This window comes from Eubalaena glacialis, chromosome 14 (genome assembly GCF_028564815.1).
Source record: "Eubalaena glacialis isolate mEubGla1 chromosome 14, mEubGla1.1.hap2.+ XY, whole genome shotgun sequence".
In the NCBI taxonomy this organism is placed as follows: domain Eukaryota; kingdom Metazoa; phylum Chordata; class Mammalia; order Artiodactyla; family Balaenidae; genus Eubalaena; species Eubalaena glacialis.
This window is the reverse complement of record NC_083729.1, coordinates 32,288,620-32,314,956: the sequence shown is the minus strand read 5'-3', so window position 1 is coordinate 32,314,956 and position 26,337 is coordinate 32,288,620. Positions and strand designations below refer to the sequence as shown.

At 39.3% G+C, this 26,337-nt stretch overlaps 1 protein-coding gene across 1 annotated transcript in view; it reads left to right on the top strand.

The window, feature by feature from the left end:
- Positions 1-3: 3 nt before the first annotated feature.
- Positions 4-26,337, top strand: part of CDKL4 (cyclin dependent kinase like 4) — a 28,059-nt gene continuing 1,725 nt past the window's right edge. The window contains exons 1-8 of the mRNA XM_061211251.1: positions 4-171; positions 3,614-3,735; positions 13,169-13,241; positions 19,088-19,178; positions 20,290-20,487; positions 21,905-21,987; positions 23,447-23,503; positions 25,583-25,717. Coding sequence (XP_061067234.1) covers positions 4-171; positions 3,614-3,735; positions 13,169-13,241; positions 19,088-19,178; positions 20,290-20,487; positions 21,905-21,987; positions 23,447-23,503; positions 25,583-25,717 — 927 coding nt within the window. The remainder of the gene's footprint in view (positions 172-3,613; positions 3,736-13,168; positions 13,242-19,087; positions 19,179-20,289; positions 20,488-21,904; positions 21,988-23,446; positions 23,504-25,582; positions 25,718-26,337) is intronic.

Genomic DNA, 26,337 nt, shown 5'->3' with positions numbered 1-26,337 from the left:
CAAATGGAAAAGTATGAAAAATTAGCTAAGATTGGAGAGGGGTCTTATGGGGTTGTATTCAAATGCAGAAACAAAACCTCTGGACAAGTGGTAGCTATTAAAAAATTTGTGGAATCCGAAGATGATCCTGTGGTTAAGAAAATAGCTCTAAGAGAAATACGCATGTTGAAGGTAGGTTAACTTCCTCTGTACATCTGTAATATCACGGTACTGGGTGAAATGGGTATGCCAAAATTACAAAGAATTTTAAAGTGATTTTTTTTTCCCCATTGGACTTCAGTTTCTTTGTATCAGCAATATATAAATTGATCATCACTTTGGACTTTGGCCGCTCTGATGTTTAAGTGATATTATGAGCACAGCTATAGACTGTTAAAATTGAAGTCCTGTTCTGGTTGGTAAATATTCACTGTCCTAAGTCCCCTCATCCCGGTGTTTACCCTCCCCTTCAGCCCTGGCCCTCCCCACCACAACCCCAGCCCCGACCCCTGCCCAAGTCCTTCTCCCCATAAACCAGCAACTAAAAGAGCATCCTGTGGCGCAGAGGGGCCCATAGGGCCGTGCCAGGGCCCCTGTAGGCATCCGTATGGATTGGTCCCTGCCTGCGCGCCACTGGTTCCTAGACATATTGAATATCACCCCCAGCTACGTATACACATTTTACACAAAGGTTTTGTTTTAAGTTGTTTTTACTCTGATAGGATTTGATATGTAAGATTCACAAGTTCTCAATGTAAATTTTTTCCTATCCTAAAAATCGTACAATTTTAGAGCAATAAGAAATCTTAGAGATGCTTCTCATTCAGCACGCTTATTTCATCGGGAAGGAAACTGAGGCAGAGGGCAGTGCTTCTCAAACATAAACGTGAATCGGAATCCCCTGGGGACCTTGTTGAAATGCAGATTCTGAGTCGAGGTCTGGGGTTGCCCTGAGATTCTGCGTTTCTAACAAACTCCCCGATGGCAGAAATGCTGCTCGTCTGTGGACCCCACTTTGCACAACAAAACTGTGATCTCCTCAAGAACACACAGCCACAGCTGACCTTTACTTTTTTTCTTTTTACGAATTAATTTTTTTATTTATTATTTATATTTGGCTGCATTGGGTCTTCGTTGCTGCACGCAGCTTTCTCTGGTTGCGGAGAGCGGGGGCTACTCCTCGCTGCGGTGCGTGGGCTTCTCATTGCGGTGGCTTCTCTTGTTGCAGAGCTCAGGCTCTAGCTGCACTGGCTTCAGTAGTTGTAGCACGCGGGCTCAGTAGTCGTGGCTCACGAGCTCTAGAGAGCAGGCTCAGTAGTTGTGGTGCACGGGCTTAGTTGCTCCACTGCATGTGGGATCTTCCCGGACCAGGGCTCGAACCCGTGTCCCCTGCATTGGCAGGCGGATTTTTAACCACTGCACCAGGGAAGTCCCTGACCTTTACTTTTTTTTTTTTTTCCTGGCCTTTACTTTTGACGTGCATCATCTGCTTTTAGGAAACCCCCAGAAATCCAGTTTTTAAAGGGAGATAATTATTACATTATCTGCTCTTTTCAAGTATTATTTGTAGCAGCTTTCCTCAACTAAAAAGTTTTAGTGTTTTGTTTAAAATATAATTTGATATGCACGGAGTTTTCACGAGCACATCCATCATGATTTTAAGAACAGTCCCCTGTTCCTTGTAGCCAGAAGAGAGCACTGGTCAGACAGCCAGCTCATCATAGAGCTAAGCTACAAGGTGTGTCTGAACCTGGCAATGGGCTGTTTTCTAATAGAAGATGCTTTTTATCCACCCCCTCCCACCAAGTCTTCCAGTAAAGTTAATGCTCAGGTAGCACTTCCCGGGTTACAAGTGCCCAATTTGAGGGTGCACTTGAAGGTAAAAAATAGCCAGATTCCCACTCACTTTGGTCTCCGGTGATGGCTCTCAGAAGGTACATCTTTCCTGCCTTTGGTGTGTTTCACCCATGCGTGCCCTGAGGAGATCCCTTCTGTGATAAATCTACCTTACTTTCCTCACATACTCCTGTTATTTAAATTCGCTTTGATTTTCCCCTCCTTATTACCTGTTTTACCTTAGACAAGTCACTGTTTTTCTGGGCTAAGTTAATTTGATTTGCAAAGAAGATATAAATTGCCCATCTACCCAAAGACAGGAGACTTGACAAGGTTAAACCTTGCCTTCACATCCGGCTGTAGCATCTGTGAATCCCTGGCTCTCCTGGAAGAGATTATTTCACCCCCATTCTAAAGTTTTTGCCTCAGTACAAAGCAGCTGGCTTACCTGTGTGACCTGTTTCCTCCACTGTTTGCCTTTCTGCTCTTTTAGGCAGTGGAACACATAGAAAACAAACTGATTTGGTGCTCTGGGCATATCGTTAATGTATAATGGATTCCTTTTCCATATAATCAGGCACATAATCACAGGGTGATTTTTTTTTGTTCTGTTTTTTTGGTCAAGTTGTGCTTACAGATAAGGGAGAGGATACTGTATGAGGCTGCATACTTAAGACTCTCTACTGGGCCTGCAAAATATTTATTGAGCTTCTACTGTATACAAAATACTGCATTCTCTCTCTTTATATAGCTTTCTGAGTAAATGGTACCAAGGGTTTGGAAAGTAGATTTGTCTACTATACTGGGAAAACAAGAGGAAGATGAGTTATAAGTAGGAGTGATCAGATGTCCTGGTTTATCGCTTTTGTCCCAGTGTTCACTCTGGTTGGCACCCCTTTTTGTCTGGCTAACATCTTCTTTAAAAAGCATACTGGTTCGTATGTGAAATTATACAGTCACCTGACCTATAGGCAGGGTGGCCACATGTGCCGATTTGCCTGGGACAGTCCTGGTTTACATTTGTTACCCTGGTTGGATGATAAATTATGTAGTTACTTTAGTGATAGATTATTTTACTTAATCAGGGTTTTTCCTTTGGTTTACGACATTAAACAGAGGCTGCCTTGTGAAATGCTTCAGTTTGGGAATTGAATTTAACAGATTAAACATCTAAGCATAAGAGAGAACAAGAGACTCAAAGAACAGAGCTGAAAATATGATAAATAAATTTAAAACACAAACTAACTGTAGGGACTCCTAGAATATGGAGTTTAATGAGATTTGAGGGTTGAAATCTAGTATTTCTGAGAGCCAACACTAAAATCCAGGCTGGGTTTAAATCCAGCTGACATTTACATTAAATCTATGCCAATATGTAAGCTAAATGGGTATTCATGCTTTTTATAGTCTTTTAGTCAATAATTCCATTACCATTCTATATTAAGGTCATTTTATGACTTGTGTGTTTAGAATTTCCACTAAATGCATAAAGGATTTTTTATTTTAGTGCTTAGATTTTAAGTTGTACTTTATTTGCTGTCTCCAGAGAGATCCAAGCAGCTTAGTTATCCTTTATTATGGGGTATATTAGGGAAATTCTTAAATTTCTTCCAACTTTAAGATTCTATGATATACTTACTAAGAGTAGTTTCTCTTGTGAGTAACTGTAGTAAAATTCTCTGCAAGAGATGCAGAGAGAATGATGAGCAAGGCCTTTTGCTCTTAAAATTGTAAGGGGTCTGGGAGAAACGATTACAGGAAACACATCACCAAACTTTGTATTTCAATTCCTTTGCAGCAATTAAAACACCCAAATCTTGTGAACCTCATTGAGGTGTTCAGGAGAAAAAGGAAAATGCATTTAGTTTTTGAATACTGTGATCATACACTTTTAAATGAGCTGGAAAGAAACCCAAACGGGTAAGTAATCTAGAAACTGAAATTCTGTGTGGTCGGTTCCCAGTTTCATTATGTGTGGGATTAACTATGGCAAATTTCAAATCTGAGCTCCTTTCTACCCAGGTGTATCTGCTGGCTCTCCCTCTCCAGTCTCAATTTAGGATGTACTCAAAGGGCAAATGAATATTAACCTAGAGTAAGTATAATATATAGTATTTAATAGACAAATCTACTGCAAATATAAATCACAATGTATTTCAAGGCTAAATTATATGTTAGATTATCTGAATTCAAGGAACGAAGCACAGTTCAATATTAGGAAATGTATTTGATAAAATTTTAAAAGGCAGTTGATAAATTCAACATCCTTTCCTGATTACTAAAACAAAAAGTAAAAAAACCTTAGCAAACTAGGATTAAAATACTTTCTTTACACACACACACACACACACACACACGCATGCACACACACAAAACTTCTTCAAATAAATAGCAAATTTTATATTCAATGATAAAATACTGAAGAAACTGTCACTAAAGTGAGAAACAAGACATGAGAGCTCAAGCCAATGTAATGTACTAAGAAAAACAAATAAGATATATAATTTTGGGAAATGAGATAAAATTGCCATTATTTGCATGATATTATTATTCAACAAAATCTGACAGAATTACCGAGAGTTATTAAAACTAATGGAATTCAGTATAGTGACCACAGCACTCCAAATTCCACACACAAAATTAACAGCTTTTGTATCAATCAGCGCTTTAGAAAATCTAGTGGAGAAGGATCCCATTCAAATATCAACAACAAAAAAGTTTAAGAATAAAGGTAAAAAAGAATTATTCGGACTCTACCTAAAGACAATTACAAAACTGAGATACATAAGGGATTTTATTTAAATGAACATATATTTCTGGATGGAAATGTTCATTATTATATAAATTCGGCCTCCCTGGTTTATTTATTTATTGCACAAAAATTGAATCAGAATGCCAACTGGTTTTTCTTAACTTGAAAAACTTAGAGTTGTTCCAGGCTGGGTGCTAAGGATACAAGTAGTGAACAGAACACACAAAAAAAGTTGCCTAATGTGAAAAAGCAAATCATAAAAAAGAGAGGAAAAATGACCAATACACCTATGAAAATATGTTTATCCTCCCTATTAATGAAAGAAATTCAAATTTTAAAATAAGGTACCATTTAGAATAAGGTGAGAAAATTTCTCATCTATCAAATTGGCAAATATTTTTCAAAAATCAATATACCCAGCATTGTTAAAGTCAAATCCAGCACTCTCGTTCACAGCTAGAGAGAGTATATAATCAGGAGTGCAATTTGGCAGTATGTGTGAAAATCTTTTAAACAGTTTTCATCCTTTGACTAAGAAATTCCATTTAGAGAAATTTCCGATAAGAAAATAATCAGATAGGTACAAAAGTTATACATAAGAATGGTCAACACATCATTATGTACCAAAAAAAGGGGGGGACTGATATAATCTTCCAATGGTAAAGATTTGGTTAAGTGCAGTTTGATATATCCATACAGTGGAACACTACGCATTCAGTGCATTAAAAAGCAAGCTGTAGAATAGTTAATGTCCTGGGGAAATGCTCATGAAATGGTATGTGAAAACATGAGGCTGCAAAGTAGAATGTTCAGTGTAATTGAAAATTTGTTTTGCACTTTCCCAATATTCTAGTGAATGCACGTATTTTATTTTTAAAATAAAAATTAATTTTTAAAACAGTTAAAAATGATGAATTAATTCATAGTTCAGCTTTATTATGAGCTAAATAGGGTTTTGTATTTTGGCTTTAGAGGACAGATGTGTTCAGCCACCATATAGATTAATTTATAAATTAACATACATTTTCATAAAATTAGAAATGTATGCTTAACGTCATGTATTGTTCAAGGCCCTGAAAATAAAACCTACAATACATACAATCCATGTACCAGTTTAATTGAACTGAACATCTTTCTTTTCCTTCTGTGCACCCTAAGCCTTCCTGCCTATAGGACTTAGCTCATGCTCTTCCTTTAACCTAGAATATTCTAACCTTTTCCACTTTCCCTATCTCTCTCATAATCTCTAAAATGTGAAATCCTAGATATTCTTACCATCTCTGAGATCCCTCTATCTGGGTGGAATTGCTTCCCTCCTTTGAATACCCATGGAATTTTATTTTCATCCCTGTTACGGTACTTGGCCCTTACTACCTTATATGTTTTTATGTGCATACTCTCTCTCTTCCCAGACTGTAAGTTTTTTGAGTGCAGAATTCATATCTAATTCATCTTAATAGCTTCCTTAGTGTGCAGCATTCTTTTATTCACTCACTTCAGAAATATTTTACTGAACACTTCTGCTGGTGCAGAGAATAGAAAGATATAATGGCACAATCCTGCCCTCAAGAAGCTTAAAATCTAATGAAGAGACAGATATTCAAAGTAGCCACTACAAATGACAATGTAGACTGGGTTACCATTGGTGTTCAGGATACACGAGAGGAGCAGCTCCAACATCTGTTGGTCCTGGGGAATCAGGAAGTTTCTGCAGAGAAGGAACCGTTTGGGCTGAGACTTTGAAAAAGAGAAGAGTTGGCCAGGTGGACAATCTTGGTGGAATGCCCAGATGTGAGAAAGAACAAGACATATTCAAGCAACTCTTTTGTTCTGTATGTATTTAGCAACCACAAGGACCTCTGAACTACTCTACTTTCCACTCTAGTGGAAAGTGTATTTGGTGTATTTAGTGTGTTTTACTAGTGTATATAGCAGTTCCAGTGTATCCAAAGTGCTTTGGGTCAGCCCTGAGACTTGGATCTACATAGAGGAATGCAAATATGAACAATGCAGAATACGCCACTCTTTCTCTGAAATGCTGGGTACTTCCAGGTAACAATAATTAATTAAAAACATTCGTCTGCTTTCGAATGTTATGAAGCAGATATTCCCAGATATGAAGATATTCCCAGATATTCCCAGATATGAAGCAGGGAGAGTCTTCCTTTGAAATGGCTTCCTGATTTCCTGGGGATGATTGGCGCCCTGGATGGCAGAGGCCAAGAAGGAGTGCTTCACTTCCAGAAGTTACTGTAATAGGCAACAGAGCCAGAGTGGTGATCAGAATGGTTTGGTCTGACCATGGGTTCTCCCACACAAAGGAGATGGACAGGTCTCTAAGGTTCTATTTGTTCTACATAAACTAGTAACTAGAGGCCTGGCTTGAGTCACCGTAATAGCCAGTTTGCAGACCCAGGGCCTCATGAATAAAGGGGAGCCAGCAGCTCTCCTTGGGGAATAGCCCTGCAATAACATCATATGTGTGTACTTAATTCTTCCTCTTAGCCTACCCCAGAATGGTCTGTGGCCATTTACCAGGATAGCTGTGTACTGGGAAAAGAGAGCTACCCAATCTTTCAGGAATTCCTGGTCAGTGCTCTGCGGTAAAGCCAATCACCAGTGACTTTGAAAGCCACTGTGGTTCACCAGTTTGTGGGGGGGTGGCAATGGGCAGCTTAGTGAGAGTCAGGTGGCAAATGAAATTTTGACTTGAATCCATCTTCTGGCAGTCCTAGAAAGTCCAGGAATCCATCCTTGGGGTTATTTCCCCATTTCCTAACTGGATAGTGGAAATAGGTACACTAGCAAATGGAATAAGAGCCACTTGGCTCTGATCCGAGGAATGAAGGCTGCTGTGGTGGGAGGAGCCTAGTAGAAGGGTCTGGCATGCTGTCTCTTTACCAAAATAGAAAACTGAAAACAATACTGCAGATTTGGGGACGAACATAGATTAGTGCTACCATTAAATACTTTGGAGAGACATAGATGAGCATGATGCCTGTGACAAATCCTAACACTCCTGTCTCCTCAAAACTTTGGATTTCTTCCTCCTCATTTTACCAATGAATTTCTGGCATTGCAACTTCATTTGGCACAGGCAACCATTTAGTCCAGGTTCCAATCAACCAGTGCAGCAATCAACCAGTGCAGCAATCAACCAGTGCAGCAATCAAACCAGTGCAGCAATCAACCAGTGCAGCAATCAACCAGTGCTGCAGTCAACTAGACTCACTCCTAGCTGCTCCAGGGAGTTTACTGAAACCAGGCTCGCTAATAAGTGTGCCCATACTGTTATAATCCGCCCAAGTCTAAAATCTTGTTTCCTCCTCTCTGGTCCTACACTTATGAAATCCATTTCCACATACATTCTCCAGTATAAATTAGCAAAATTTTATAGTTCTTTTTGCTGTGTAAATCTTCTTTCCCTCTCTTTGACTTTGTAATAGTCCCCTTGGGACATGCTGTGATCTGACTTTAGTCAAGGTTTGGAGACCTTGACGGGTAGCAGGGAAAGGAGCCTTGAGGAGAATTGGCAGCCCCCCCATGCAACACAGCTGCCTCAAGTGAGATCATTAGGGGGGGTCCTCAACAAGGCAGAAGCAGCCTCATAACACAAGTTTGAGGGCTACTTCACATGAGAAGAGACCTTTGGCAGCGAGTTGGGATGCTCTTAGTTCTATGAATACTCCCAAAGTGCCACATTTCAATTCTCAAAGTATATCTCTCAGTTAATTAACTGAGAAATTAATTAACTTCACATAAATTCAACCTGTGTTGTCATTTAGCACCCTGCAGGACTATTCTCAGCGTCCCATTTTTCAGTCATCTCAGGGTAATTCCAATGGTCAATGGAGTGAGTCTTAAAAATACAAGAAATAAGGGCAACCATTGAAACTTCTGGTTTCCTAACTGTGCCTTGAACCAAACTATCAAAGCCCTAAAGCTGTCCTTCTGTTTTTTCTTTAATTTTTCCAGTGAAGTGAGAAACAGCCAGCCCAGCCCGCTTTTCTTTTATTACTTTCCCATATGTTCCCATATTGTTCAATCACATTCAGTCCAGCAAAGCCCTGCCCTGAATAGGCGCTTCATTCCAGATGACCACAGGTGATTATGTAAATAATTGGTTCATCACTGGGTGCCCATTTACCAGTGTTCCAGCCACTAATGGTAATTAGATCCCCCTGCCTTCAGACCCAACTAAGTCAGATAGCCTACATTCCCAAGGCCTTGACTTTGTTTCCCATACCCACTTCTGGTATCATATTCTGAACTAATCAGGATTCAACAACAGAATTCACTCTAGCTAGTTTACACAAAAAGGGATTTATTACAGGTTGTTAGTTTATACAGTTTCTGAGAGTGCCAGCGAAGGAAGCTTAGTTGAGGACCTATTAGGTACCAGTTACTGTTCTAGGCCCCGGAGCTACAATAATGGACAAGGTAAAGCCCTTGCAGAGTTACAACCCTTTGGAGAACAATAAAGCACACTGAGGGATTAGAGAATGCCCGATGAGGGGCGTAGGTGGAACAATAAACGCAAAGCTTTGGAGGTCTGTTCAGGGAATAGCGGACGCTAACTGGGCCAGAGTGGAGGTCGGTGGGAATGTGATAGGAGATAAGGGGCGGGGGGGGGGGGGCGGGTGGAGTTAATAGAAGTGAAATCATTAAGAGGCTGGTAGGCCACAGTAAAGGTTGGATTTTATTCTAGGATAACAAAGGTTTACAGAGAAGGACTCAATTCATCTTGGGTACTGATAATGAAATCAAGTTTTCCATGTCAAGTTATATAACAAACTAAAACAAAGATAATGAGCTCTGATGTCAGTGCCAGGATTCCCCTGAATGGCTAAGAGAGCAGCCTCTGAGTGACCCAGTCTGAATTCCCTGACCCTGTCACCCTTATTAACCCCTACGGGCTTGAACCAGAATGTCTACTTTTTGCTTTCATGCCTTCACTATTCCAGTATTTGTTTGTGCACTCACCAAAGTATACTATTTAAACATAGAGTATCAGTTGGCTGAATAATGTTGCAATGCTCTACCTTTCTGGAATGAACACTGGGTGAATCTGTATTCTCTTTGATAACTATCTCCTCTTCCTAAGATCAGCTATATTTGTTTGTAGTTGTTATTTTGTATAAATGTTGTTTTGCCTAAAATGGAATCTGCCTTCTTGGAATCTGAGCTCACGAAGGATTCTGTTTTGAACAGAAGCCACGACTCTTCCTGTGAGGTGCCCTTAAATACCCCTCTTTCACAACAATAGCTGGGGAGTTTCTTAGGACATTGCTTCATGCCTAATTCCGTGTTACTAACGCTAGTAACCAGGGTTCTGCCAGTCTCTGAACCCTTGCCCCTACCTGGTTTCCCAGTTCCAGTACTGGATCCCGGTGCCTAGAGTCCATGGACCCGCGCAAGCGTTCTGTTTCTACATGAATAGGGCCATGTGTTACTCTTGCCAGTTCCTCTCAGGATTTTTTTTTTTTTTTTTTTTTTGGCTGCGATGGGCCTTCATTGCATGCGTGGGCTTTCTCTAGTTGCGGCACGCAGGCTTCTCATTGCGGTGGCTTCCTTTGTTGCGGAGCACGGGCTCTAGGTGCGCGGGCGTCAGTAGTTGTGGCACACAGACTCAGTAGTTGTGGCTCACGGGCTCTAGAGCGCAGGCTCAGTAGCTGTGGCGCTCAGGCTTAGTTGCTCCGCAGCATGTGGGATCTTCCCGGACCAGGACTCGAGCCCATGCCCCCGGAATTGGCAGGCGGATTCCTAACCACTGCGCCACCAGGGAAGCCCTCCTCCCAGGACTGAGATCCACTTCCCTTCCCTCCACCTCTACCAGCCTCATCTAAATCACTAGATCTCACCTGGATTATTAAATTAGCCTCCTAATTAACCTCCCTGTATCCACTCTGCCCCAGAAATCCATTCTCTATATATGTCACTTGCCTTCTTGAGTCCTTTCAATGACTTCCCTTTGAACTTAGTAAAGTGCAAATTCCTGGCCCAGATTGAGAAGGCCTTCGGGGGTCTGGCCCCCGCCAGCCTCAGCAACTTCACTCACGCTTTAGCCACACTGGCCGCCACACTCCCAGCTCTTTCTCACCTCAGGGCCTCTCCCCATCCTCTTCAGGCTCTTTGTATCTTTGCACTGGGTGTCAGTCCCATCTACTCACCTCGTCTGACCCCAGACCCTCATATCCTGAACCTAGGTTTTAATACCCAGACCCTTAAGGGATAGACTTCTCAATAAACTTGTGAGGTATTATTCCAGGAAAAGTGAAAGCACAAATAACTTGTCCAAGGTTATAAAACTAGGAAGCAGCACGGCTGGGATTTGAACTCTGTGCACAAATGGCTGTACTATTCCTTCTGCCTCATTAAAAAAATATAAATAATGTAATCTCAGGCTTGGCTCTTAGGTAAAGGAGGGAGAGGATAAAGTTATACCAGAATTCAGTATAGGAAATAAAAACCACTCTAGACATTTTAAGTGGAAAGGGACTCAATACTGAGAATTAGGTGCTTTCACAATACTGAGAAGAGCTAGAGTCAAAAGGCTGCCACCAGATCACTGATGCCAAGGGCTTGACACCGTCACTGTGATCTGAGATGGGGAAACTGCTCTGAGCAAAATACCTCCATTCAGTGGTTGCTATTTCTTGGTGTTTACCCAGACCTCACATGTCTTGTCACTGGTGCCACACCTGCGTCACACACAGGCCAGCCCAGCCCACTGTTCTGCAAGACCAGCTGCATCTGCACGATAATGAGTTCAGTTTCTAAAAAGTAATCTAAACACATGATTTAAATATCCAAATATGATACAATATTAAAACTGAGTGATGGGTGTGTTTGGAATATTAGGTAATTTTACATTTTTTAATCAAAAAATCCTTACAGTAGAACATTTAGTGAAAAAAAAATCTTGTGTTTCAGATTTTTGCAAATATGCCAACAACAACCTCACCTCCACGAAGAGGGCTGAAAAGCAAACAACACACTGAGAAAAATATTTACAGCATCTATGTAGACTCTGATACACATTGAGTCTTCATAAGTCAATTTAAAGAAGAGTAACTAGACCAATCGAAAAGCAATAAAGGGCATGAACAGAAAATACACAAAAGGAGAGAAGTTTAATGTTCAATAATGTGAAAATTAAAATCATTAATAATTAATGAAGTGAAATTAATGAAAACCAAAGTGAGATATCTTTTTATCTTAACCACAGATTGGCAAACATAACACTGGCAAAACTGAACGTTGGCAAGACAATGAGGAGATAGGGACTCGAATGCACAGATGCTTGGTGGGCGTGTAAATATGTACAACCTTGCTTAGGGAGGGTAGTTTGGCCGTATGTAACTGTGAAGGCATCATCCTGGGACAGGGATGTGAGCAATGGAAAGACATCAACAGAAAAGTTAAAGGGAATGTAATTGCTGCAATTTATAGACATGGTTACACAAAATACACTAAGTACTCCCAGACAGAATACAAGTTGCCCAGATCCCCAATTCCCCAATGGAAGACACTTCCCAATATTTTCCACAGAGTGAGGAATCTTCAGGGGCAAGAAGCTCCCAGCCTCCCATTCTCAAGGGCCCTTTATTCTCCCCGGCCTCCCCTGGCTGTGTACCTGCCTGCTTACCAGGCATAGGTAACTGTTATAAAACAACGCTTGCCCATGCTTGAGTGTTTACCACCATCATGAATTGGATGAATTGAAGGTCAACCTTCAAAAATGCCTTTTTTCCTGCAAAACCAAGTCTCAGGTATGAACCTGAAGTTCAAAACCAAGTATGAACCTGAAGTTCATACTTGCAGGATCAAAATGTAACATGTGCCTACCATAGGTCCGAGAAATCCCACTTCTAGAACTTACCTTAAAAAGATAACTGCACAACTTCCATAGATGGATGAGTAGATATTCACTGAAGCATTGCTTCTAGAAATGAAAATCGTGTCAAGCCTAATTGCTCATCAATGGGGACTAACTAAGTAAATTATGATACATCCATATAATGAAATCCTTGGCCACTGAAATATATGTATACATATTAGTATCTGTACCTCAATGCATAGGATGTTTCTGAAAGAGGCAGGGGAAGTTGCAGAGGATGAAATGGTTGTCAAGGCAGGTATGAGAGAGAATTCTTCATGGATATTCTTTTAACTTTAAAAATATTGAACCATATGAATGTATTTATTTAATATTAAAAGGTAACTGCAGAGAGAGGGAGAGAAACAGAGATTCCTAAAGGGACAGTCACTATAAGTTACAGCAATTATTTTGAGCTAGCAAGAGTTGAGTCAACACTTTCTATTTCTTTACTTTTCTATATTGTTGGAATTTTCATGATAAGCATGGATCATTTTTACAGATGTAAAAATTTCAAATTACAAAGCAAAAATTATATAACCATAAAGAAAAAGTAGTAAAGAAATTTTCGTTAAAACATTAAAAAAAAAAAATTTCCAAGACTCCCTTTGCACTGCATCCTTTGGCCATGACAAGCCCTGCCCATTCCATTTCTATTCCCAGTTCTGCTCCTGAAACCCTATCTTAGGAGTTTTCATTTCCTTTTTTGTTTTTTCCCCCAGACTTGCTGATGGAGTGATCAAAAGTGTGTTACGTCAAACACTTCAAGCTCTTAACTTCTGTCATAGACATAACGTAAGTAACATTTTCTAACGTATTTGCTGATTTCTTCATGATGACTCTTTTCTTCTACTTAGCTCAGGGGTCTATTTGAAGAGCTAATGACAGAGGGAAAGTAAGAACCAAAAGAGCAAAACAAAAGAAAGTTACAGAATATGAGGAAAAGTAATGCATTATTCATGACCCTTTTCCAATTTCTGTAAGAATCGAATTACTCATTCCTTATGAATTAAAAGTTTGTATAAACTTAATGTTTCTTTTTGCCACAATACTGATTCCTATAATTATTTTTAAATTGGATTAAAATAAGTTTTCAGGATATCAGTAGTGTAACCCTCCATGGCACTAGATTTTGTTTTGTTTTTAATGTCTCTTAAGTCTTTTATTCTGTAACAGTCCCCCTTCCCCTACCTTTTTTTTTCCCATCATTAATTTTTTACAGCCATGGGTATCAAACTTGAGCATGCATCAAAATCGCCAGGAGGTCTTGTTAAGACACATTTTGCTGGGCCCATTCCCAGAGTTTCTGATTCCGTAGGTCTGGGATAGGACCTGAGAATTGGCATTTCTAACAGTTTCCCAGTTGATACTGAAGCTGCTGGTCCTAGAGCCACACTTTGACTACTCCTGTGTTATAGAAATCACTTTGGCCGATTGCTTCCTATGTGTTACTTAACTTGTTCTTTCACCTGTATTTGCTATAAATTGGTGTTTATATCCAGAGGCTTGATCATACTCAGGTTCAGTTTTTTAGACAGGAATGCTTCACATATAGTGCTGTACACTTATTGCATCAGCATCATGAGGCATATATAACGTCTGGTTGTCTTTCCCACTTTTGATTGTCTTAAAATAGATTAGTGGGTTCAGGAGGTGTTCATTTGATCCCCTCCATTATCACTTTCCCTGTCAATCTTTTATTTCGTTTTAGCATTCATAGATAATTATTTCCTCTCTCCAGGATTTCATTAGGGTTAAAAGATGGTGATTTTCTAATTCTATTATTCCTTCTGCATTTGTTAATTGGAATTCTATGGAGAAGAATTTACTATCATGGACTCTGGCTACTGTAAAGTACAGTAAGATAAATATGTGGTTATTCCCTTTATTTGTCAGTACTCAAGAGTGATGAGCTGGGGTGTTAGCAGCCTCCAAGAGTGAACAGTGAAGGGTTTTGGGGAGGTGTAGGGTATCACTATAAACTAATGGATTTTATGTATTTGATGTGTTTCAATCCTTTGCAATAATTGTTCTCTCTGATGTTCAAATCTTAGACCAGTAGGAGCTTCTTTAAGTAGGCTCTTGGGTGCTTTTGCTATAATGATAGTTTTTAAAAAATAACTCTAGACCTTTTGCGTCGGTGCCTACACGGAGGCAGTGTTGAGGCAAGGATGCAGACTACCATATGGTCAATTTTGATGCCAGCAGAATATCTATCATAGTAGTCTAGGATTGCTGAAAAAGAGTACAAGATCATGGAACGAAATTTCAATACTTAGGGAAAGCTTCCTTTAGCTTTAAGAAAGTCAGTGAAGTTTTTTTTGTTTGTTTTGTTAGGATAAGTCAGAAGCTTTTATTTTCTATTGATAGAGTATAGAGGGATATTGTCCACAAGATACATAAACCTGTTTTTCATGATGCAAATTGTACTTTCAAATAATTACTAAAGATGATGCTGAATTGAATCCCCATCTCTGTTGCTTTTCACCATGCTCTGAGAGGTATTCAAGTTCACCTAAGTTTGTTGCTAGAGTTTTATGGGTAATTAAAATGATTTTTTAAAAATTCTGTTTACCATAAGTGTTGTACATTATCCCTATATAATCAGACATTTTCCTGTGTACTGATTATAAGCTTGAATACAATGTCTGTGGCTGATTTACCTTTGTATCGCTTTAGCCTAGCATGGATCTTTTTATATAAAAGGTGCTCAGGAAACATTTATTGAATAACTGGATGAAGGAATGAATGAATGAATGAATGAGTGGGTCAATCAATCAACTTACCTACCTGATTATGACTTACTATTTCCAGTGGACCCAAACATTATTGTAGCTCAATGCAACTGCCACCATTTCTTTCTCTGCTTGGAACAACACGTTCTGTACCTTAAACTTTGAAATACTGAAAACCTCCAGTTTATAGTCTATGGCCTTTATTAAAAATGGATAATTTTTCATACAAAATTTCTTCCTCCAATGTGGAAATTACTTCTGAACTCTGGTTATCCCATTTTCTTATGCTATGGTAAGGTTTTATGTATCTTTTTTTTCTTTTAACAAACCTATTGTCTAAAATGCACACAAAGGAAAAAAATCTAAATCATATATAAGTTGTTACAATACTACATCTAAAACCTTTATACTCTCCTTATTTTAAAGGAACCCTCATGATACTCTCAAAGAATAGAAAAGGCAGTCTGACCCAGTTGGTGTTGCTAAAGATTCCCAGCTTTCAACCTGTGGTGACCATGACTACCTTTTTATCTCCAGGGTGGTGATCCTACCAAGAAAGGAAGGTTACGGTAGTAAGGGATTAAGGCCTTGCTACTCAAAGTGTGGTTTGTAGAGATCACCTGAGAACTCATTAGAAATGCAGAATCTCAGGCCCATTCAGATCTGACGCAGAATCTGCATTTTAACAAGATCTCCAGGTGATTCATGTGCACATTAAATTTTGAGAAGCACTGGACTTATGAAAATACCTACTCATTTTGTTCTTTTTTTACCCTATAATGTGGCTAGATTGAGGTAACTAAAGTGACCATTTTGCATCATTGTGAACGCATGAATTTTTATATATTTGACGTATCGATTAGAGAAAAACAACTTCATGTCTGGGAATTCCCTGGAGGTCCAGTGGTTAGGACTCTGCGCTTTCACTGCCATGGGCCCGGGTTTGATCCTTGGTCGGGGAACTAAGATCCTGCAAGCCACACGGCACGGCCAAAAAAAAAAAAAGAACTTCATGTCAAAATGACAAGATTACAGTGACTTCCAAAATACGAGTATGTCTGGCTGTAACATCCATCATCATCTTGATCATCTTGTTGATATCAATGACTTAGTTGTCAAGGAGGAGGTTTCTTTCCTCTCTCATTATGAGTATCCATCCATAAGACTCAAAGAACAACCTTCTCAGATGTCCATTCAGGCTACATAAAGAAGCAACTTCTAGTAGGGAAGCTTCCGGAGATGATTCCTAAAATTAAGGGTCAGGTTTAAAATACCGTGGATACCTCTTCTTGCTGGCTTTTGAGATTGTAAAAATGAGATTGCACATCCGCCGCAATAACCCAGTTTAAGCAATGTTTGCTAAAAGCTGTGTATGATACCCAAGTTTATCAAAGTGTTTTGGTTACACTGACTTGCAAGTTATTGCTCTTAGGTGGAAAATAAGCTGATTGCGAGAGGCATTACAGAGTTTGCACTGAGTGCAGCTTTGCAGTGGAGAAGATGAATGCTGTATGTCTAAGCATCTTCTGTTCTCCATACTCTGCTTCTTACTGTTCAGTGATTTTTACTCTCTTTTTCCTTCTTCTATTATATAATACTCCATCTATCTTTCTTTATTTGTAGCTTCTCTTACCTGCATTACACTAAAAATTTTTTCAGATTCTTTGGGACATATCAATACTTCATTTGCCTTTGTATGTTTTGGTTGGAAAATAAGTAGCTGTAAATTTCACATGGATTTGCATATTTAAATAGGCCAATAGGCAGGTATCAATGTAAGTCCATTTACTTGGTCATGACACATATAGTACAGAAATTTTAAAATCTGATGCAAACTCACCTGAGGGATATAACCTATTCTTATTAAATCACTAATTATTATAGGTGAATATGATGCAAAGTGTTAATCCAGTTTTCATAAATGTGTTGCTTTAAAAGGTAGGATGAAAACTATGTTGGCTTATATTATAACAATGTATTTTTAAAAATTAATATCTAAGGCCTTAGGACTTTTAAGAGGCCTTAAAATGTTTCTTCTAACTGCTGGTTGTACAAATTATGAGACAGTTGACACACTGTCTCATTATGTCTCAATGTAATTGAGACAACACAAACAAGCTTCTAGTACCAGTGCCATTTTTGTGACCCAAAATGAATTTAAGGTTCAACATTTTCTCCTTTTAGATAGCTATTATAGAAGCAAAAAAAAAAATTATTTCAAAATTGTCAATTTGACAAGAATACTTCAAGAGACTGACAGCACAACAGAGAAGTGAGGCAGAAAGAGCTGATTGTTGTGGTACTTAATCCGGAGACCGTGGGTAGCCACCTGCAATCACAGGATTGTTGCAAGGATGAACTAATTCATGTGGAAGTGCTCTGAAAAGTTCAGAGCTCCGCATGAGGGCTGAGTTGTACAAGAAGAGCAACATCGTTTCTATATATGTGCTTGTTTGGAGGGAGGATAACCTGGAAAGCTAACGTTCTGAAGAATAGGGCCTGACTTGTTTTCTCCTGGGGCATCCACAGCATGGAATAGCCATTTCTGGACTAATAGTGAGTGGGGCTCACTCAGCCCACCTTCATCCACACCCCCAGCTTAGCCCTCTCACATCCAGGAAGGAGAACCTGCTTCACTCAGGGTCCTGGGGTGTTGCAGCAAGCTGTAAGGTCTCCACACATAGAGGACTCTGAGGGGAGAATGCCTCCCGGTGGTGACCCGCTCTCCCAGGGGCAACTCCAACAGCATCATGTGGTCATGTTTCAAGAAAGCTGTTAATGGTTGCAGATTAGTTGGGGATACTCATCCCCTGAGGCCGAATATTTGATATCTCTTGTTAATAGGTAACTGTTACATCCCAGCTTGACCAGGACAGTTGTGGGCTGTTGTCCTCGTGTAGTAATTAATAGAGCTCCCTTTCACACATCCTTAATAGAGCTGGATGATAAATAAGATGGTCACTCTAATGAATTTTGTTTTTGCTGTCATTCAAATGTTTTTACAGTTTCCCAAATCTGCAATATTTGTGCAACCTGCATTGTGATTCTCGGGGAGCAGACGTTCTTATTAGAAGCACTCTGAATGTTACCTCGTTCAGGGTTACCTCATTTTTTTTTTTTAATTAATTAATTTATTTATTTATTTTTGGCTGTGTTGGGTCTTCGTTTCTGTGCGAGGGCTTTCTCTAGTTGTGGCGAGCGGGGGGCCACTCTTCATCGCGGTGCGCAGGCCTTTCACTGTCGCGGCCTCTCTTGTTGCGAAGCACAGGCTCCAGACGCGCAGGCTCAGTAGTTGTGGCTCACGGGCCTAGCCGCTCCGCGGCATGTGGGATCTTCCCGGACCAGGGCACGAACCCGTGTCCCCTGCATTGGCAGGCGGATTCCTAACCACTGCGCCACCAGGGAAGCCCCAGGGTTACCTCATATTGATTTACAAGGTTGTGTTAATTACTGCTGTACAACAGAGTGACTCCGTTATACATATATATATTCTTTTTTTATATCCTTTTCCATTATGGTTTATCATAGGATATTAAATATAGTTCTCTGTGCTATACCGTAGGACCTTGTTGTCTCATTCAGGGTTTTACCTCTTACTGTTTAAATAGGGCTCAGTAAAAAGTGGAAAAAATAATTATATGATACTCCCTTCTCAAAAAAATTTTTTCAGTTTTCCTATCCAATAATTATTTTAATTTCTTTCCTAATACAGCAACTTTTTTTTTCTTTTGGTATGATAAGATTTACAAATGAAAAAAATGGCAATTTGAGTTTTTAGAAAAATGAAGGAAAACCGTATTTGTGTTTATCTCACAGGCTTTGTTTATCATTTAAACTAATAGTTAAATGTTCATTATGCTTCGTTGTCTTGATGACTCGGGGAAATAATTAAATATTTTCTTACAGTGTATTCACAGAGATGTAAAACCTGAAAATATTCTAATAACTAAGCAAGGAATAATCAAGATCTGTGACTTTGGGTTTGCACGAATTCTGAGTAAGTAGCAATTTTTTACTAACTTATCCAATTCAGATGATTATGAAATGATACAGTTTAAATTCTTACTTTAGATACTGAATGTATGCTGATTGTTATATTGTTATTATTCAAAAAGGGAAATTTCACTGTAACCTTTTAGTCAGTACATCAGTTCACACTTCACCTCCATCCAATCAACTACAATTTATTGGATGTCACATTTTTGTACTTTGCCCCCTAGGAAAGGAAAAGAACTACAAGATGCATTTCTGGTCTTCATGCACTTATAATCTGAAGTAAAAGAAACAAAAGAATAATACAAGATGACTGGCAATAAAGTACTAAAGCGAAAGGGCAGATGGTTCCCTGGAGGGGGATATTAATGTGGTCTGGAGTGGTTGGGAAAAACTTCATGGAGCTGATGAGACTAGGAGAGTAAACAGAAAATGACAGAGAGGATTCACAGACAGTGCTGAGAAAAAAGAAGTCATCCCAGAGAGGGAGGAACCAAGGGAAAGGGGGACAAATAATGATGTCTCCTTGAATCTAGAGCTGTGCAGCAGGCAAAAACATGCATTAACAACAGACACACTGCACGGGGGGCATACACATAATCAGTATCCTGATAGGACCCAGACACAGGTGACTTGACAATGCATTGGGAAGCTGGTTTATATTTGAAGTTACACTGTAGAAATTCTCCCTACCCCCTCGCCCCGGTCCTCTCTTTTTGGGATTATATAGATGTTAACTAGCTAAGGTACCTTTGGAAGTTGAATTTTTTTAAATTGAAGTATATAGTTGATTTACAATATTATGTTAGTTTCAGGTGTACAGTGTAGGGATTCAGTATTTTTGCAGATTGTACTCCATTATAGGTTATTACAAGATAACGGGTGTAATTCCCTGTACTGGACAGTATATTACTTATCTATTTTATACATAGTACGGGGAAGGTGAATTTACTATCTGAGTACTGTTTGCTCGATTAGTGCCTCACTGCATGAACTGTTAGGAGTATCGTGGCTTCTGAGAATTACTGAAGCTGATTTGAATGCCTGACTGCTCTTGGGAGCAGTTCCCCTCTTGGGAGAATGTGACCCACCTGATTTGACTGATGCATTTGCAGTTCCAGGAGATGCCTACACTGATTATGTCGCTACAAGATGGTACCGAGCTCCTGAACTTCTTGTGGGAGATACCCACTATGGTTCTTCAGTCGACGTATGGGCTACCGGTTGTGTTTTTGCAGAGCTCCTGACAGGCCAGCCACTCTGGCCTGGAAAATCAGATGTGGACCAACTGTATCTGATAATCAGAACACTGGGTATAAGTTGCATTTTATGGCTTACAGAGTTGCTAAAGTGTTATAGTAGTGGTATGTCACTGTAATGAACAATAAGACCTTTCTTTCATCTCCAAAGTGCTACTCAGGATGGCTGTTCTGGGTTGTAGCCAAAGCCCAACCCTTTTCTCAATGTGTAGAGCCATAACTTCTGTCAGTGAGGAGTTTTCAGATGCCTTTCCAAGTCAAGTCAATTAGCCGTGGAATAAACTATACATTTACTTTCCTTATCAGCCTAAGATAGGGCTAAGGGTATGAGCTGCATAGAGCTTACTCTAAAGATATTTACTCAAATGCACTTTCTATCCTCTGTAAAAGAGGATTTTTCCCCTTTCCTCTAGCACAGGGGTCAGCAAACTTTTTCTATAAAGGGCCAAATGGTAAATATTTTAGGTTTTGCAGGCTATACAGCCTCTGTTGCAACTCCTCAAATCTGCTTCTTTATACTTAAGAATTTACAAATTACTTTCACACACACCATCTCTTTCAGTCATAAGAAAGGCCCATTAAGGACATTATAACATTTTTCATTGTGCCTGTTTTTACCAATGAGGAAACTGACGCTCTGGGAGCTTCCATGAGTGGCCTAAAGTCCTACAACTAGTTAAGTGCAGAATAAGAATGGACTCAAATGCCCTCTTTCATGAGCTTTCATCACGATGCAGCGTCCTCAGCACTTGTCTACTTCCACCTGGTTGGAAGAGAACATAACCCAAAAGATTAGCTGCAGCTTTACGCCAGCAGTGTGGATGCAAACAAAGTGATGGGTATTTATTAATCCCTTCCCATAGGCTCTCCTGGCAGCATGGCTGCTGGGCAAGGGAACTGCTGCTGTTTCCCTGTGTGGTCCCAACACATTCTGCTAGAGAATTCCACAGCATGAAAAATGGGTAGAGTATCACTACAGGCCACACCTTAAGCTTATGCTGTTTAATTGATTTCCTACAAGGATTGTGGAAATTTACATTAGGCAGATGTTAGACAGACCTGAGTCTGAATCCTGGGTCTGTCACCTAATGACCGTGTGACTTTAGACAGCTGATCAAACCTCTGAGCCTCATTCTCTGACTGGGACAGTATAAATGAAAAATAGCAACGATTGTGAGATGGTTATGAGATTAAATGGGATCATATGCGTAAAGCCCTCCAGACCACTTGCTTACCTCCTCTTTTGGTGGCGGCTGAATGGCAGACCAAACCATGTGTGGCAAAGAGAGTTCCTTGGGAGCATTGACCTTACCTGAGAAGGTACGTTTTTGCAGTGACCCATTCCTCCTAAATCTGGAGGGAATGGGCAGGCTCAGTATTTCTTTCACATCTGGACCTCAGAAGTTAACCATTTAAGCATTATGTTATTTTTAGTAAATTTGTCATGAGTTATGTGGTTTGTATTTTACAGGAAAACTAATCCCAAGACATCAATCTATCTTTAAAAGTAACCGATTTTTCCATGGCATCAGTATTCCTGAACCAGAAGATATGGTAAATTGCTCGATTCTGGTGTTTTATTTGTGTTGCTACTTTCTTTATAGGGGTAGTTTCTTTTTTAGTGTTTGTGCTTTGGGCTCCTGTTTTCCTTATGACACACTGACACAGGTCAAAAAAACTATGTAAAAACTACATAAAATGAACCAGGAGAATGCTTTAAAAGTTTACTTGCCCTATCTATTCAAAGATTAATTCAATTTTAAATTTGAAGTGAAAGTATACTTAGTTCCTTCATAAATACCGTGATCCTTTTAATCAAAACACTCAGGTACCTTGCCCTGAAATAATTATGAAATATTTCTTTTCTCATAAACAGTACTTACCATAGTTGTCTCTATTTTGAAAAAAAAATGCATTCTCTATTTTCTTCAGCTTCTGAAACAAAGCTCAAATCAATAGAAACTATTTCTTCACAACATATATTTCCACATGGAAGGTCATTCCACAAAATGATCCTCGTGTCCAAATCAAAACTGCAAACCACAGTGATCACCTCTATACTCTTCCTGTGGTCTTTGCCTTTCTTTGGGAATCTACCAATGACTACTTGACCCTCTTACTCTCTGTAGTCATTGATTTCCTGTCTGTGTTACCTAACTTTGGGCTATGATCTTTAAAACTCTGTATGATCTAGATTCTGCCTATAGAATGAAAGGATGGTCAGGGGAAGCGTGTGCCACGTTCCAGCTGTGTTGGAGGTGGGGAGAGTCTGCAAAGCCAGGTCATGATTTATGGCACCTGTGAACCATCAGATTCAGGTGGTCCCAACTTCTCTAAGCACCCTGTTCATCTTAAATTTATTTCGTATAATACTTTATTTATGTACTGGATTTCTTTTTTATTATATTTGTTAAGGCTTTTAACAAATATAATAAAAGGTTAAAAGTTGAATTACAAGTCTAGAGGTTGAATTACAAAAGATTACTTATATAACATGTTTGATTTAAAGACTAAAATACAACAAATTCACATGTACCTGCTGCCTAGTTAAGGAAGGAGAATATTGCCATTAACTTGGAAGCTTCCCCCTGCCCATGTACTCTTCCTCAATCCCATTCCCTTCCCCCCTTACTATTCTGAATTTTGTGTTCATCATTCTGTTGCTTTCTGTAGTGCTCTTAATTATGCAGCTCAGTGTATTTTCATTAATGCTCAAAGCATCCCTGTAAGTAGATCAGGCATCCCTATAAGTAGATATTAGGTTACTGTTGTAGGATTTCAGAAGGGGACATTTAGTACGAACACTTACCAAACACTAATTGCAAAACACTGTGAAGTTAATAGCTTCAGTTTTTCCCATTACACTACACAGTAGTGTAAAATTATGATTTAAAAAAATCAAAATCTAACCTACTAGGGGATCTTTCTCCAAACTATTCTTAATGCTAATATATTTAAAATATCCATTACTTTGTTGTTAGGTAACATTTAAATGCTTTACTTTGTTTTTTAGGAAACTCTTGAAGAAAAGTTCTCAGATGTTCATCCTGTGGCTTTGAATTTCATGAAGGTACCTAAGCATCAATTATAACCATTATTGACTGCAAGTCATAATGATTGAAGCTGGTAACTCTGGGAGGGGTGGACAGTAGGGCAAATAATGCCAAGGTAAAAATGTAGTCATTGAAACAGTTAAGGAACTGTAAAATAATTACAGTTAAAGGAACATCAGTGGTTTAAACAGTAATCTTTCTAACATATCCATTAAAATTAGTAGAAGATGAAAGAGTATAATTAAGGTCTGCCGTGATGAAGACCATACTTCTTCTGCATTCGTTAGGAAATTTGACTGTTAAGTCAGTATATTAAAGACTATGGAAATTTATGAGGATAAATGTACTCCTTAAGTTTGAAGATCAAGAATTGTGCTGTAGAGGGAAGAGATATGGGGATATATGTATATGTATAGCTTCTGTCAGAGAGGATTATTACAATACCTGTCTAACAAAGTATTCACTTCATTATAAAGCAGAAACTAACACACCATTGTAAAGCAATTATACTCCAATAAAGATGTTAAAAATAGATAAATAAATAAAATAAAAATTTTAAAAATAAAAAGAACTGTGCTGTCCAATATGGTAGCCACTAGTTACATGTTACTATTAAGCACTTGAAATATGGCTGATTAGAATTGAAATGTACTATATTTCTATGAAAATTACTTTAAAAAAGAATATAAAATATTTCATTAATAGTTTTTAAAATATTACATGTTGAACTGATAACATTTTGGATACACTGGGTTAACTAAAATTTTAAATTGCTTTTTAAAAAAATCAGTAGAAGATCAGGCAAAATCAGAACCATGCAGACACCAAATATAGCCCCTGTACCAGGGCCAAAAGAGATAGTCAAACAAAGGACAAATTCTAATAAAAAGCAGAAGAAACTCATCTATGACCAGTATGCCATTCATGCTTGACCAACTGAGGCCATGCTAGAAAGTGTGCCTCTTCCATTCAGTGTGGACGCTGAAAGCCTTTAGTGGTATAGGGATGGAGATACTAGTATGAGTATCTATCTTTAACAACGAATTAAGTTATATTTATAGCAATGACTTCCATACCACTGATCAGAATGACTACTCATCAGAATGAGCTTTTTAAAAATATACATTCCAATAAATAACCTCAGATTTACAGAAGCAGAATCTCTATGAATAGGACCTTGGAATTTGTATCTTTAAGCCTCCCCCTAGGTGATTATGATAAGCAGCCCAGTTTGAAACTCTTCTGATCTAGAAAGTAGAGCCATCTGGATGACCTAGAGTCAACTTTGTAGACCAGCCTTTGTGCTAGTGCTGGTCACTACCCAGGTGCTATCCAGGGTGCTGGATTCCTTCAGTATGAGTCCTCCTGAGACTCGGAGGCCGACACCTCTGAGCTCTCAGACTGCCCTTACCACTGCTCCACTGGACCTCACCTGCCTTCTACCTGTCTCACTGCTCTGACTTGCCCTAACCCAGTACTCTGCAGGCCCTGTCCTGGAAGTCTAATTCTCCAACCTTGTTCTGGACAGGTTGTTCTGACCCTCCTGCAATTTAGCAGAACCCCCGAGGGGTTGGTGGAGGGTAGGTCAAGCCCTGTAAGCCCAATCCATTCTCAGGTGGCTTCTCAAACTTGAACAGGTATTAGATTCACCCTGAAGGCTTGTTAAACACAGATTGCTGGGCCCCACCCCCAGTGCTTTTGATTCAGTAGGCCTGGGGTTGGACCAAAGAATTTGTATTTCTAGCAAGTTCCCAGGTGATGCTGATGTAGCTGGCCTAGGGACCACATTTTGTGGAGCCCTACAAACTATTTGCTTTGACAAGTGATAAAGCAATGTCACTGGTGAAATGCACCTGACCTACGTTTACCCCCCTCGAGACATTGAATGTTCATCAAATCTACCCTCAAAAGACTTTGAAAGGGCAAAAGAAGAGCAATTCCAGTTATTAACAAGTTCCAAGTACTGGATAATATACAGACTTGAAGATTTTCTAAACTCGTATTTGCTCTACCAAGTTATTATTCAGAGTTTTGGGGCACAGTAACAAAAGAGGCTCCTCTTTTAATATCTTCTTTGCTCTTCCTGTCTTCCATAGGAGTGTCTGAGGATGAATCCAGATGACAGGTTAACCTGTGCCCAACTCCTGGAGAGCCCCTACTTTGATCCTTTTCAAGAGGACCAAATTAAAAGAAAAGCATGTAATGAAGGAAGAAACAGAAGATGTCAGCAGGTACCTCCATTCAAAAGTTAAAGTGCTGTAAAAATGATTCTTTATTTTCCTTCTCTACCTTTCAAAGTGAGACTAGGCGGGCACCAAGATCTTCTCTTTGCACTGGTTTAGTTGTATTTGTTTGTCTAATAAATATTGGTGATTGATGTCATGAAACCATAAAACTATGAAAATATACAGATTGTCGCAAAATCTTAAGTTATTGCACTTAAGTTATTGCACAATTCTTTTCTTACACTGATTCGATAACCCCCCTGCCAGGTCATGTACCCAAAACACAACAGTTTCAAACAAGTAAGCCCCGATTACAGCAGAACTGAGTTTGACCAGCATTATGGAAGAATCCCGGTACCTTCTGTAGCCTCCAGATGCCCAGTAAAGGAAACTTGACTCTTCTGTCTTTTCACCCGTGGCAGGCACCTTAGTCTGCCTTTCCTGGGCTTTTCCTGGAAGCCAAGGACAAGCTCTGGGCAGATACAAAGAGCTGAAACTCAGATATCTGAGAACCAAATCCCTTCCTAAAATGTGCCAATATTGTAGAATAATACAGTGAATATAAAGACGAACACTGATTCTGTAGCTTATTAGGCAACTACCATTTACTTGCAAAACTTTGAAGT